Raw genomic sequence first — 14,732 nt, 5'->3', positions numbered from 1 at the left:
TATCTACAATTACTGATTGCCAAATTTTCTCTTTCTTTCCTTATTCTGTCTAAAGGACAATGCTTCCTATGAAGATTTTCTGAAGCCAGTGCTTTATCCTATTGGCACAGGGAGATGGCGTCCTTATTTAGTAACCTGAAGTTATGCCTCTTTTACGAAGCATAAAACTCTTCTTCAGCAAATAAACAACACTAATGAATGTTCATATGAAAACTGGCACCGGAAAACATCCTGTGTAGTCTGTAAATACCCATCTGAATTGGAGTATATATAAAAGTCTCGGGAGGGAATGAGAGTTTTGGAGGCGGGCCACTGGAGTTTTGCAGCTAGTCTTTGTCCTTCACTTCTGATAGTATGGCTTCTGACTGTTCCCCCACGGGCTGCTCTTCTGAATCGAGTGCCAGGGCTTCTGATTGTGCGCTTACTTCAACCTGTTCCGTTGAAACCACTAGTCTCCCCAGCGACTGTGCTACATCCAGCTGCCAGACCCCCAGCTTTCTATCCGGGTCTCGCTTGCCAGCTGGGTGCCTCCCGCCGTCCTGCTTTGCTGGGAGTTGTAATATCCCGTGCTTGCTGGGGAACTGTGCCTGGTGTGAGGATGGTGTGTTCAACAGCAACGAGAAGGAGACAATGCAGTTCCTGAACGGCCGGCTCGCCAGCTATCTGGAGAAGGTGCGCGGGCTGGAGGAGTTGAATGCCGAGTTGGAAAGCAGGATCCGAGAACAGTGTGAAGAGGATGTCCCGTTGGAGTGCCCTGATTATCAGTGTTACTTCGACACCATTGAAGATCTCCAACAAAAGGTCTAGTATCTCATGGCCCTAAAGTTCCACCTTCCCAGCCTCTGATGTGCTTTATGTTCATATTATAAGAGTCTGTTCTATGGAGGGGAACCAGGGAAAGGGGAGGGACTTTCCAGAGGTAATGTGATGCAGAGGAAAGGGTAGAGGACCAAAAGTCAGCAAACAGGGTGACTGGTGGTCCGATGGTTAAGACACTGTTCTTCCACTGCAGAGGGCTCAGGTTCCATCCCGGGTGGGGGACTAAGACCCCGCATGCCATGTGGCATGGCCAAAAAAAAAAGAGGGTCGGGGGGAGTCAGTAAACATCAGCGCTAGCCTCTATGCTGCCACTAAGTGACCATAATAAACTCCCTTACCTCTAAATTTACCTTTATCAGCTACAGAATGAGGAAAAGCACTGCTATATCTAGAATTATTTCTGTGTGTAACACTGTACATGTACAATATTTAACATAGATATGGAAATGTCATATTTTTAATCATATAATTTTACCTAGTAATCATGTCCTTTTCTTACTGATAAATTTTTATTATCATGGGTGGGGATGTCATCATAATATAAACTCCTAGAGAGAAATCTACATAAATTCAGTGGCCAAGGAACACTGCAAAATGTTTTAGGTCATTAAAAAAATAAACCTTTTTATTTCTCTATTTTTGTTTATAAATTGGCCTTCATGAAATGATGTCAATAAAAGCATGCTGGAAGATATTTTATATTTTCTTATAAAGACTTTTAAAAGATAAACACTGGCATGGTTATTAAATGAGTAGATATGTGGGTTTCTCTCAAAGAACCGTTCATGACAGAGTAACTTACTTCCCAGATCTTGTGTACGAAGGCGGAGAATTGTAGACTTGCCGTACAGCTTGACAACTGCAAACTGGCTGCTGATGACTTTAGGTCAAAGTAAGTTTCATTTGAACTTTTTTTCTTGGAGGAAATTGCTTTACAATGTTGTGGTAGTCTCTGCCATATATCAACATGAACCAATCATAATTATATGGAGAATCCCAGGGATGGGGGGGCCAATGGGGCCGCACAGAGTCGGACACGACTGAAGCGACTTAGCAGCAGCATATATATATCCACTTTCTCTTGAGCCTCTCCCTCCACAATTCCACCCCTTTAGGTCACCACAGAGCACAAGGCTGGGCTCCCTGTGTTATACAGCTTCCCATTAGCTATTTATTTTACCCCAGATAGTGTATATATGTCAATGTTACTTTCTCAGTTTGTCCTACCCTTTCCTTCCCCTTGCTGTGTCCGCCAGACCATTCTCTACATCTGCATCTCCATTTCTTCTCTGTAAATAGGTTCATCAGTACTATTTTTTTAGATTCCATATATATATATATATATATATATATATATATATATATATACACATTAATGTACAATATTTGTTTTTCTCTTTCTGACTTATTAATGATTCCCTCTGTATAACAGGCTATTTGTTTATCCATCTCACTACAACTGACTCAAATTTTTTTCCTTTTTATGGCTGGGTAATATTCCATTGTATGTATCATCACAACTTCTTTATCCATTCATCTGTCAATGGAAATCTAGGTTGCTTCCATGTCCTAGTTACAGTAAATTGTGCTGCCATGAACACTGGAGTGCATGTGTCTTTTTGAGTTGTGGTTTTCTCAGGGTATATACCCAGTAGTGGGATTGCTGGGTCATATGGTAGTTTTATTTCACTTTGTTAAGAAATCTCCATACTGTTCTCCATAGCAGCCATACCACCAACAGTGCAATAGGTTCCCTTTTCTCTACATCCTCTCCAGCATTTATTGTTTGTAGTTTTTTTTATGATGGCCATTCTGATTGGTGTGAAGTGGTACCTCACTGTAGTTTTGATTTACATGTCTCCAATAATGAGAGATGTAGAGCATCTTTTCGTGTGTTTATTAGCCATTTGTATCTCTTATTTGGAAAAATGTCCGTTTAGGTCTGCCCATTTTTTTGACTGGACTTTTTGTTTCTCTGATATTGAGTTGTATGAGCTGTTTATATTGTGAACTTAGCAGCAAGTACAAGCTCGAGTAAGACCAGATCTGAATTTGAGCTTAATAGATGATAGGCTCTTTCTCTTCTTCTCTCACATACCTACATGTACACATCACAAGTATCCCCTTCGTAATATTTTTTCAAGCTAAGAATGCTCACAAAGCTTGAATTTTTCATGATTTGGGGTGTAGAAGAAAGTATGGCATGTGGGTCCTTGATGTCATGCGTCTGTCATCTGTATACCTCAGCACTTTTCACAGCGTCCAGCAGAGTAAGCATTGGCTGTATCTCTTTTGCTGTAAAAGGTACGAGTCTGAACTCTCTCTTCGCCAGCTGGTAGAGACTGACATTAGTGGCCTGCGTGGGATTCTGGGTGAGCTGACTGTGTGCAGATCTGATCTGGAGGCCCATGTGGAGTCTCTGAAGGATGATCTCCTTTGCCTTAAGAAAAACCATGAAGAGGTGAGGAAAATGGTAAAATCACTGAAGGGCTCTCAAAGTGACAAAGTTAAGCTCATGTTGTGTATATACCTAGAACTTGAGTAGATGTTGATTGATGTGGAAGAAAATCACTCTAGGCACTGTTACTATTCAGCCTGATCATTCTGGTGTCTCTCTGAATGTAAACATGAAATGGCCACTGGCCAGTGCCAAATGGAGGAACTTCACCTGCCATTATTTTGGGGGAGGAGGTAGCTCCACAAATAGCTTTCCTGGATGTTTTATTCCACTCTTATCTCTAACCCATTAAGTATGAAAATCAAGCTGATAATTGCAGAGTGTGAAGGTTGTTTCATAAAGGAGAAAAGACTCATGCAATATTTAGGCTAATTTTTTTAATATTCTGCATTTATAAACTTTTTGAAATCGTCAGCTGTGAATTATATCATTATCCTATATTTATGAAGCTGAAAAATGAAAAGCTGAATGATGTTACAGAGCATATCTTCCCTTTGAACACTTGTTTATGATAATAGTAACTAACATTGAGACCTTATGAAGCACTTAGGACTTGTTTAAGTGTTTTCTATGAATATGAACTCTCATTATCTCACAATAACTCTCTTATAAAGGTAAAATCATACCTATTTCACAGATGAGAAAACTGAGTGATGAAAGGAGACTCAAGCTAGGCAATCTGAATCTAAATCTCACACTTCTACTCACTACTGCAAAAAACAGAAATGGGGTGCTGTTGGTATGTCACGTTGAATTTTTTCCCCACCAGTCGGACATTCTTTACTCCATTTCCAACTCAGGAGGTCAACGTGCTTCGTGGACAGCTGGGTGACCGACTCAGTGTGGAACTAAACACTGCCCCCACCACGGATCTCAACAGGGTCTTGGATGAGATGCGTTGTCAGTATGAAACTGTGCTGGCCAACAACCGCAGAGACGTGGAAGAATGGTTCGCTGTTCAGGTTGGCACTTGGAGCAATAAAATGACAGGCATCCAGACTTCTTCCTAATTTGCATATTCTAATCATGCCTGTATTTCAGACAGAGGAACTGAATCAGCAGCAGCTATCCAGCTCAGAGCAGCTGCAAGGTTGCCAGACGGAGATCTTGGAACTGAAGCGCACAGCCAACTCTCTGGAAATTGAGCTTCAAGCACAGCAGAGCCTGGTGTGTAAGGGAAAGACCACTCTGTTTTGTCACTGAAGAATCATGCTTAAGATACTTACTATCCCCTATTCTGTAACCCAAAGGGCAAACCCACAGTTCATGCAGCAGAAGGTCTGAATTTCCTTCCCTTTTTAAAGAATGCTATTTACCCAGCTAGAAGCAGAAGTGATAGGTCAACAGTTTGTAATGAACCACTAGGATGTCCTGACCTTTCTTTCTTGGCTTGGGCATGATCCTGCAGCATCCTCCAGAGACAAAGAGAGACGGGGAACAGGAAGGAGAAGAATGAGAGAACTTACAAACCAAAGGCTCTCCTTTGAAGAAATGTCTGTTTTGGTCCTCTGCCCATTTTTTTGATTTGGCTGTTTTGTTTTTTTTTTAAATTGTTGCTTGCAAATTTTGGAGATGCTGTTTTCATGGTTCACAAATATTTTCTCCCACTAACTTTTTTTTGATTTGGGCCAATTTTCCAAGCTCACCATCACATTTAAAATGAAGATACTCAGACTTTACATTCTATAACTATCCTAAACTTTCCCATGATCCACACCTCAGCTGGACCCTTCTCTATACCACACTTCACCCAAGCAGCAAGAATACCATGTATTCAAGATTACGCTAGGCATTTCCATTACTGTGTGAGCCACATTAGGTCCTATAGAGAATATATAAGTGAATAATAGCTGAGCATTCATCTTATGAGAGGCACAATGCTAATTTAATTCTCACAGTTACTTTATGGGGTAAATCCCTCCACTGACCCCATTATACAGGTGAGGAAAACTGAGGCTCATATTAAGTAACAGGGGTTCATGCAAGTTTTAAGAGGCAAAAGTGGAAGCTGAATCCAAGTGGTTCAATCTCAGAATCTTTTCTCTTAACCACACCAGGAGCCAGGAGCCCATTACAACATTTTCTCTCAAATGCTTTTGATCCTCCTTAGGCTACACTAGTATGTTATAGGTCACAGAGGTCATAGTGGTAATGATAACTCTTACGACCTTTAAAATTTTCCAGGCACTATTTTAGACACTTTATGTATATTTACTCATTTAACCCTCCAACCAGCCTATGAGATTGGTACTTTGCATTCTTCATTTTTTATACAATAAAACTGAGTTCAGACTGATAGCTCTAGCAGGTGTTAATCTTCGATCTTAACAGAACTTTTGACACCATGGTGTTTCCAGGGTGGTAAACTAGTAGGAGATTTGGGGCTTTTAAAATGTATTTATACTAAATAAATAATGCCCAAACTGAAAAAAAAGAAAAGAAACTGAGGCTCAGAGAAGCTAAGTAATTTTCCAAAGTCACATAGCTGGAAAGATAAGAGTAGAGCAGGGTTGGAAAACGGGCAGTCTGGCCCCAGAGGTTGTTCTACAACCACCTTATTTACACTCTCTTTCCTTCTGCAGACAGAATCTCTGGAATGCACCGTGGCGGAGACCGAGGCCCAGTACAGCTCGGAGCTGGCCGAGATACAGTGTCTGATCGATAACGTGGAGAACCAGCTGGCCGAGATCCGCTGCGACCTGGAGCGGCAGAATGAGGAGTACCAGGTGCTGCTGGACACCAAGGCCCGGCTGGAGTATGAGATCAACACGTACCAGGGGCTGCTGGACAGCGAGGACGGCAGGCAAGTTCCACACAATCACTCTTAAAATCCCCCAGAGTCACAGAGAGGCTCTTGAAGGACCATCCTGTTTCCCAAAGACCTGGCCATGTTCAAACCTCCTTAAAGGTGTTAAAGGATATTCTTAAAGAGTGATGAAAAGCAGCAAGGCTAGTCACATGACAATAGAAATGTTCAAAATGTTCTAAATTTCAAAGGCAGAAAAAATATATTATGTAACATTTCAAGCTGGGAGTTCCGCTTTGCTCCTGACTTCCCTTAAAGGAAACTCAGAAGAAATATTCCAGGGTACTGAATGATTCAACTACTAGACAAATGACAAAATATACATAACTTTTGGCTAATGGGACCTAAATAGGCATTAGAAAGCAATGGAATTAATAACACTGCTGTATGTGATATATTAACATGAACGCTGTTAAGAGAGAAAATCCTAAAAGTTCTCATCACAAGGAAAAAATATTTTTCCTTTTCTTTTACTTTGTATCTGTATGAGCTGATGGATGCTCAATAAACTTATTGTGGTAATCATTTTATGTCATATATAAATCAAATCATTATGCTGTACACCTTAAATTTATACAGTGCTGTATGTCAAGTATATCTCAATAAAACTGAAAGAAGAAAAAAACAAAATTCAGTAACACATAAGATGGCATTTGCCAGCTAAAGAAAATATGCAGAAGTTTATGCAGCTGTCTCTGCTACAGTGAACATGAAGTGACAATTCTGGGTCCAGGGATAAAACAGCCTTCATTCAAATGTTATTCTGCAAATAGTGTTCTTCAAAATATAATTTGAAGGGCAAATTTTGGCATGATTTTTTTCTGAGTTGACATTTTATCCAGCTTCTCCCTGTTGAGATTAGTTAAAAATGGATTTTTCACAGGCTTCCCTGTAACCCATGTTCTGCAACAAGCACATCAAACAACACTTGTGAGCCACGCTCGGCATACATAATTTGCACAGTGGAAAACAGCTGTCCCTGAAGATGGAGGAAGGGAAGCCAGCAGAATCCTTGAAAGGAGACGGTGCTTCGACCAGGGACAGCCAAACTTGAAATTCAAGTCAAGAAGGCTTTTGTATTCTAAAATTGTCCTCTAAGCATGCACAAAGTATCTCTATTTTGTCATTTCCTCTCCTGCTTGCTTATTTGTGATATTCTAGGAGTCTGAAAAGCTTTCTTGCTGCTCCCCAATAAAATGTTTTCATCCTTTAGTGTGGTAAATACAGCCTTGTAGCTCATTACTGTTAATATAATAACCATTTGATGCCAACGTAATTGTCTAAACCCATGCCAGTAGTTTGATTTTGCCTAAACCCAGAAGGAAGATATTTTTTAACTCCTTGAATACAAATAGATTAGCTAATTCATGTAAAATGTCATATAACATAGAAGATAGGTGTATATATCATTCTGAGAAGAAACACTTGAAAATATTAATTATAAAAATACTAGATTCCCTTTTTTTCAATTTGGCACAGGAAAGGGAAAAATCACTCATAATTCCATACCCCAAATATCCATTGTTTGTATTTTGGGAGCTTCCAGTTTTCTTTCCTATAATGGTAGTAATCATAGTTGCATATGCATATAGTTTTAACCTATTTTTTCACTATGTTATCTAAGCATTTTCTTTCCTAATAAAAATATAAGATTCTTTCATGATCATTATTTTGTGGTTTCATAAAATACCTTAAGGTACATTGGTCTGTTATTGGACATGTAGAGTATAAGAATGAATATTTTCACATATTTAAATGGAAAAGTAGAGAACTTCCAGAAAGAAAGTAGACATGTATTTCCCCATTTCTCTTCCTGCTGCTGCTGCTGCTGCTAAATCACTTCAGTTGTGTCCAACTCTATGCGACCCCATAGAAAGCAGCCCACCAGGCTCCCCCATCCCTGGGATTCTCCAGGCAAGAACACTGGAGTGGGTTGCCATTTCCTTTCCAACGCATGAAATTGAAGCCACTCAGTCGTGTCCGACTCTTAGCGACTCCATGGACTGCAGCTTACCGGCTCCTCCGTCCATGGGATTTTCCAGCCAAGAGTACTGGAGTGGGTTGCCACTGCCTTCTCCGATTTCTCTTCCTAAGTATGGCTAAAAACCCTGGAAGTCATATATAAAACAAAAGCAGACTCTGAAAAGTTGGAAGAAGCCAAACCGTCTAAATTCCTTGCTATTCAGGGAACAAAAAAGTGGTGAATTCCCTGGCATTTCGTTTTGCCTCATGTACCCTGGAATTGTGAGCTGGAGAAACCAAGAACCCAGTAACACCAGTTGGTACAAACAGGAAAAAAAAAAAAAAGCTCCAAGAAGAGGAGAATAAAGGGAAGTAAAGGGAGGTAAGGTTTCAAAACTTCACTTGAACTGACAAAATGTCAAGTCCAGTAGACGATGATATGCATATATAATGCAATACCTAGAGCATTACTTTAAAAGCTATACAAAGAAATACACTTAAAACCATTATAGGTAAATCAAAGTGGAATTCTAAAACATGTTCAAGGAAGGCAGGAAAAAGAAAAATGAAAACACCCAGAGAGACCAAACAGAAAACAAAAAATGAAGTGTGGACTTAAGCCTACCATATCAATAATTACAACAAATAGAAAAGGTCTAAATACATCAATTAAAGGACAGAGATTGGCAGAATGGATTAGAAAAAGCATGACACAATTCTATGCTTTCAACAAGAAGTTCACTTCAAATACAATGGTATAGGTAAATTGTAAGTAATGGGATTGAAAACAAAACAAAATACACAATTGTTCATAGAAGCTTTATTGATAATAGGTAACAACTGCAAACAACCAAAATGTTCTCAGAATCTTAAGGTCATTATGTTGAGTGAAAAAAAGGTTATCTTGAAGGGTCAGATACTGTATGATTCTATTTACATGACATTCTTGAAATGACAAAATTATAGAGATGGAGAACAAATAGGTGTAGCATGAAGGAGATTTTTGTTGGTTGAATTGTTGCATATCTTAATTGGGGTGGTAGTTACCTGAATCTACATGTGTGAAAAAAAATTATATAGTGGGAAACACAAACATTATATCAATGTCAGCTTCCTGATTTTGCAACTGTACTACAGTTGAATAAGATATAACCATTGCAGAAAACCAGAGTGTATGGGATCTCTTGTACTTTCTTTACAAATCCTTGTGACTCTATTACTGTTTCAAAATTTAAGAGTTTAAAAAAAACATAGTAGAAAGCTAGAGAGAAGTTCTTCTCCTCAATTTTCTATTTCTACCTTTATAGAAACCCAGAAATAAAGCACTTAACAGTAATAATAATAATAGTTAATGCAGGTTGAAAGAAAAATCAAGTTTGAGACCTACAATTTTATGCTAGATGTTTTATATAGCATCCTCTTGATTTAACAATAACAAAAAAGTAATGAAAATACTCAAAATAAACTAAGGGAAGTTTATTTGTTCTCTGAATCTGTAATTTTATTTTCATTTTTCACTTTGTTTTTTATACTCACCATAAAAGTGAGATTATATGGTATTTGTCTTTCTCAGACATTTCACTGGGCATAATGCCTTCTGAATTACATCCATTGTAATTGTCATTGCAAATGACAAGATTTCATTTTTTATGGCAGAGTAATATTGCATCTTGTTTATCCATTCATCTAACAATGGACATTTAGGTTGCTTCCATTATCTTGGTTATTGTAAATAATGCTGCACTGAAAATGTGGGTGCCTATATCTTTTTGAGTTACTGTTTTTGTTTCTTTCAGGTAAATATGCAGAAATGAAATTTCTGGATCACAGGGCATTCTATTTTTAATCTTTTTTAGGAACTTCCCTACTGTTTTCCATAATAGGTGAACCAGTTTATTGTTTGTCCACATCCTTTTTCTCCATATCCTCCCCAAAACTCGTTATTTGTTGTCTTTCTGATGATAGGCATTCTGATAGGTGCAAGGTGGTATCTGATTATGATTTTGGTTTGCATTTCCCTGATGATTAGTTTTGTTGAATATTTTTTTCATGTGTCTGTCAACCATCTGTATGTCTTCTTTGGAAAAATATCAATTCAGGTTCTTTGCCCATTTTTAATTGGGTTTTTTAATGTCAATTTGTCTGAGTATTTTTATATTTTGAATATTAACCTCTTAAAAATATATCTTTTGTTAATTTTTTCTCCAACTCATTAGGCAGCCTTTACAGTTTGCTGATGGTTTACTTTGCTGCACAAAAGGTTTTAGTTTGATGTGTTCTCATTTGCTTATTTTTGCTTTTGTTTCCCTTGCCTGAGGAGATACATACAAAAAAATATCGATAAGACCAATTTCAAAGAGAGAATACTACCTATATTTTCTTCTAGAAATCTTATGATTTGCAGTCTTACATTTAAGTCTTCAATCCATTTTGAGTTGATTTTTGTATATGGTGTGAAAAAATGGTCTCTTTTCATTCTTTTACATAGCTCTATCCAGTTATCCCAACACCACTAATTGAAGAAATTCTTTTCCTCATTCTTATATTCTTAATTGACCATATCTATGTGGGTTTATTTCTGAACTTTCTATTTTGTCCCATAAATCTGTATGTCTGCTTTTATGCCAGTACTATACTGTTTAAAAAAAAAAAAAGACACATACATCATGGGACAAAATAGAGAACTCAGTACTATACTGCTTTCCTGGAGAAGGAAGGGGCTACCCACTCCAGTACTCTGACCTGGAGAAGTCCATGGACTATACAGTCCATGGGGTCACAAAGAGTTGGACACGACTGAGCAACTTTCACTTTCACATACTGTTTTGATTGCTGTAGCTTTGTAGTATGGTTTAAAATCAGGGAATGTGATACTGCTTTGTTCTTCTTTCTCAAGGTTTCATTCAGGATTTGGGGTCTTTTGTGGTTCCATACAAAATTTACGACTACTTGCTCAGCTCTATGAAAAATTTCTTTGGCATTTATATAGCGATTGCATCAAACCTCTACTTTGTCTTGGGTAGTACAGTTAATTTAATTATTTTATGTCTTCCAATCCATGAGCACAGTATATATTTCCATTTGTTTGCATAGTCTTCAGCTCTTTCATCAATGTTTTATAGTTTTCAGAGTACAGTTCTTTCACTTTCTGATTTATTCCCAGGTATTCTATTATTTCTGATGTAATTTCAACAGGATTGTTTTCCTAATTTCACCTTCTGATAGTTTGCTATTAGTATATAAAAATGCTACAGATGTCTGTATATTAATTTTGCATCTGCAACTTTACTGAATTCATTCATTAGTTCTAATAGCTTTGGGATGCATCTTTAGGATATTATACATACATACATACATACATACATATATGTATATGTATGTATAATATATATGTATTATATGTATTATATATATATTATATTATATAATATATATATTTTATATTATATATATATATATATATATATATATATAAACATGTCAGCTGCAAACAGTGACAGTTTTACTTCTTCCTTTCCAATTTGGATTCCTTTTCCTTCTTTTCCTTTTCCAATTATTGTAACTAAGACTTCCAATACTATGTTGAATAAAAGTAGTGAGAATGGGCTTTTATCTTATTCCTGATCTTAAAAGAGATACTTTCAATGTTCATCATTAAGTATAATGTTAACTGTGGGCTTGTCACATATCATCTGTTTTTTTTGCTGAGGTATGTTTCCTCTATACCCACTTTGTTGAGAGTTTTTAAATAAATGGATGATGAATTCTTTCAAAACCTTTTTCTCTGTCTATTGGGGTGATCATATAGTTTTTATTCTTCAATTTCTTAATGTGGTGTGTCACATTGATTAACCTATAAATATTGAACCATTGCATGCCTGAGATAGATCCGATTTGATTGTAGTATATCATCCTTTTCATGTATTGTTGAATTCAGTTTGCTAATATTTCATTGAGAGTTTTTACATCTGTGTTCATCAGTGATATTGTCCTTTCTTTTTCCTTTTCTTGTGGTATCTCATCTAGTTTTTGTATCATAGTGATGCTGGCCTTGTAGAATGAATTCAGAAGCATTCTTTTCTATGCAAATTTTTTGAAAAGTTTGAAAAGGAGAATAGTAAAACTCACCCACGAAGTCATCTTGTCCTGGACTTTTGTTTGTTGTGAGTTTTTTGTGTTATTGATTCAGTTTCATTATTGGTAATCATCTGTTCATATTTTCTCTTTCTTCCTGATTAAGTATTGGAAGATTGTACATTTCTTAGAGCATATCCATTCCTTCTAAGTTGTCCATTTTATTGGTGTGTACTTGTTCATAGTAATCACTTATGAGTCCTTGTATTTATGTGGTATCAATTGAAAATCTTTGTTGTTGTTGTGCAGTCACTAAGTTGTGTCTGACTCTGCAACCCCATGAACTGCAGCATGCAGGCTGCCCTGTCCTGCACAGTCTCCCTGAGTTTGCTCAGACTCATGTCCATTGAGTCTGTGATGCCATCCAACCATCTCAACCTCCCTTCTCTTGCCCTCAAGCTTTCCTAGTATTAAGGTATTTTCTGATGAGTCACCTCTTTACACCAGGTGGCCAAAGTATTGGTGCTTCAGCTTCAGCACCAGCCCTTCTAATGAATATTAAGGGTTGATCTCCTTTAGGATGGACTGGTTTGATCTCCTCACTGTCCAAGGGACTCTCAAGAGTCTTCTCCAGCAGCACAGTTCAAAAGCATCAATTCTTCAGCACTCAGCCTTCTTTATGGTCCAACTCCCCATTCAAACATGACTATGGGAAAAATCATAGCTTTGACTATCCAGACCTTTGTTGGCAAAGTGATCAAAGTGATGTCTCTGCTTTTTAATACACTGTACAGGTTTGTCATAGCTATTCTTCCAAGGAGCAAGCATCTTTTAATTTCATGGCAGCAGTCACCATCAGCACTGATTTTGGAGCCCAAGAAAATGAAATCTAATACTGTTTACATTTTCCCCTTCTATTTGCCATGAAGTGATGGGACCAGATGCCAGATCTTCGTTTTTTGATTGTTGAGTTTTAAGCCAGCTTTTTCACTCTCCTCTTTCACCTTCACCAAGAGGCTCTTTAGTTCCTCTTCAATTTCTGCCATTAAAGTGGTGTCATCTGCATATCTCAGGTTGTTAATGTTTCTCCCGGCAATCTTGATTCCAACTTGTGCTTCATCCAGTCCAGCATTTTGCATGATGTAGTCTGCATGTAAGATAGATAAGCAAGGTGAAAATATACAGCCTTGATGTACTCCTTTCCCAATTTTGAACCAGTTTGTTGTTCCATGTCCAGTTCTAAATGCTGCTTTTTATCCTACATATAGGTTTCTCAGCATGTCGGTCATGTTGTCTAGTATTCTCATCTCATTAAGAATTTTCCACAGTTTGTTGTAATCCACACAGTCAAAGGCTTTAGCATAGTCAATGAAGCAGAAGTAGATTTTTTTTTTTTTTTTGGAATTCCCTTGCTTTATCTATGATCCAGCATATATTGACAATTTGATCTTTGGTTCCTCTGTCTTTTCTTTTTTTTTTTTTTTCCTGATGCTTTTCATTATCACAGAACACGCCAACTATAATGTGTGCAAAGAGGAAATGAGGGCAGAGGGAAAGGAAGTCAAATTGGGGAAGGCTGGATGGCTGCTTCACTTCTTTTTCTTATTCTTCCCATTCATAGCCAGGATCATCATGAGCTTTCTGAAGAGAGGAAATCTAAGAAGAGGTCAACACAATGCCAGATTTAATCTTTATCTCCATTTTCAGCCTTTTCAGTAATGAGTTGAGTATCAAAAAGGACAAAGCCACACATGACCACCAGCCCCACTTAGAGGTTTGCCTGGAAAAGCCAAATAGATCCAAAGAAAAGATTCAGGCTCATGGCTGACATCAAGATACTTCCTAGAAAGATGTGGCTACAGTGCCTGGCATAGAGTGTACTCAATGTGAAGCAAGTGAAGATCATTGCTGTGCCCATGAAGGAAGTGGAAAGGATGCTGGGGTTGATGGCAACGCACAAGCCCAGAGCAGGGCCCAGGCCAACTTCTGTAAGGAAAGCAAATCCAGCCAGAAGTCCCAGTCTTTTTTGCTTAGTTTCATGGCTGTGAGGTGTTGCCATCAGCCAAATCATCACCCCAGAGAGCCCAAGGCAGAGAGCAGGCCAGCCTGAATGAAATAGGTGACCACATGGACATAAGTCCCTGCAGCCACCACAAGCATACAGAGAGCAAAACGGGCATAGACCTTCTTCAGGTGCTGCTGTGTCAAGGGGGTTATGTGGGAAAATTTAAAGAGTGCATCATAATTGATCTCCCAATCAAATGTATTCATGATGCTAGTGTCTGTGGGACACAGCCTCCGCTCTTCTGACCCGCCTCTCAGAAGCCCACACAGCTCTTCTAACACCGAATGTGCTTCTCCTCTGCCTTTTCTAAATCCAGCTTGTACATGTGGAAGTTCTCGGTTCATGTACTGCTGAAACCTAGCTTGAAGGATTTTGAGCATAATCTTGCTGGCGTGTGAAATGAGTGCAATTGTACTGTAATTTGAACATTCTTTGGCATTGCTTTTCTTGGGGATTAAAATGAAAACTGACCCTTTCCAGTTCTGTGGCCACTGATGAGTTTTCCAAATTTGCTGGTATAAAGAGTGCAGCACTTCAAAAGCATCATC

General features: G+C 38.2%; 1 protein-coding gene and 1 pseudogene across 1 annotated transcript; one reads left to right on the top strand and one right to left on the bottom strand.

The window, feature by feature from the left end:
* The first annotated feature begins 318 nt into the window (after positions 1-318).
* Positions 319-7,708, top strand: KRT40 (keratin 40). Its single transcript, XM_020899744.2, has 7 exons — positions 319-801; positions 1,629-1,711; positions 3,124-3,280; positions 4,078-4,239; positions 4,319-4,444; positions 5,860-6,080; positions 6,967-7,708. The coding sequence occupies exons 1-7, from the start codon at positions 355-357 to the stop codon at positions 7,064-7,066; spliced, it is 1,296 nt and encodes a 431-aa protein (XP_020755403.2). The 5' UTR covers positions 319-354; the 3' UTR covers positions 7,067-7,708.
* A 5,875-nt stretch (positions 7,709-13,583) lies between these two features.
* On the bottom strand, positions 13,584-14,469 carry LOC110141022 (bax inhibitor 1 pseudogene; annotated as a pseudogene).
* Positions 14,470-14,732: the final 263 nt, after the last annotated feature.

Source organism: Odocoileus virginianus, chromosome 17 (genome assembly GCF_023699985.2).
Source record: "Odocoileus virginianus isolate 20LAN1187 ecotype Illinois chromosome 17, Ovbor_1.2, whole genome shotgun sequence".
Lineage (NCBI taxonomy): Eukaryota > Metazoa > Chordata > Mammalia > Artiodactyla > Cervidae > Odocoileus > Odocoileus virginianus.
Note: the sequence above shows the minus strand (reverse complement) of the source record. Positions and strands in the feature narration are given on the sequence as shown.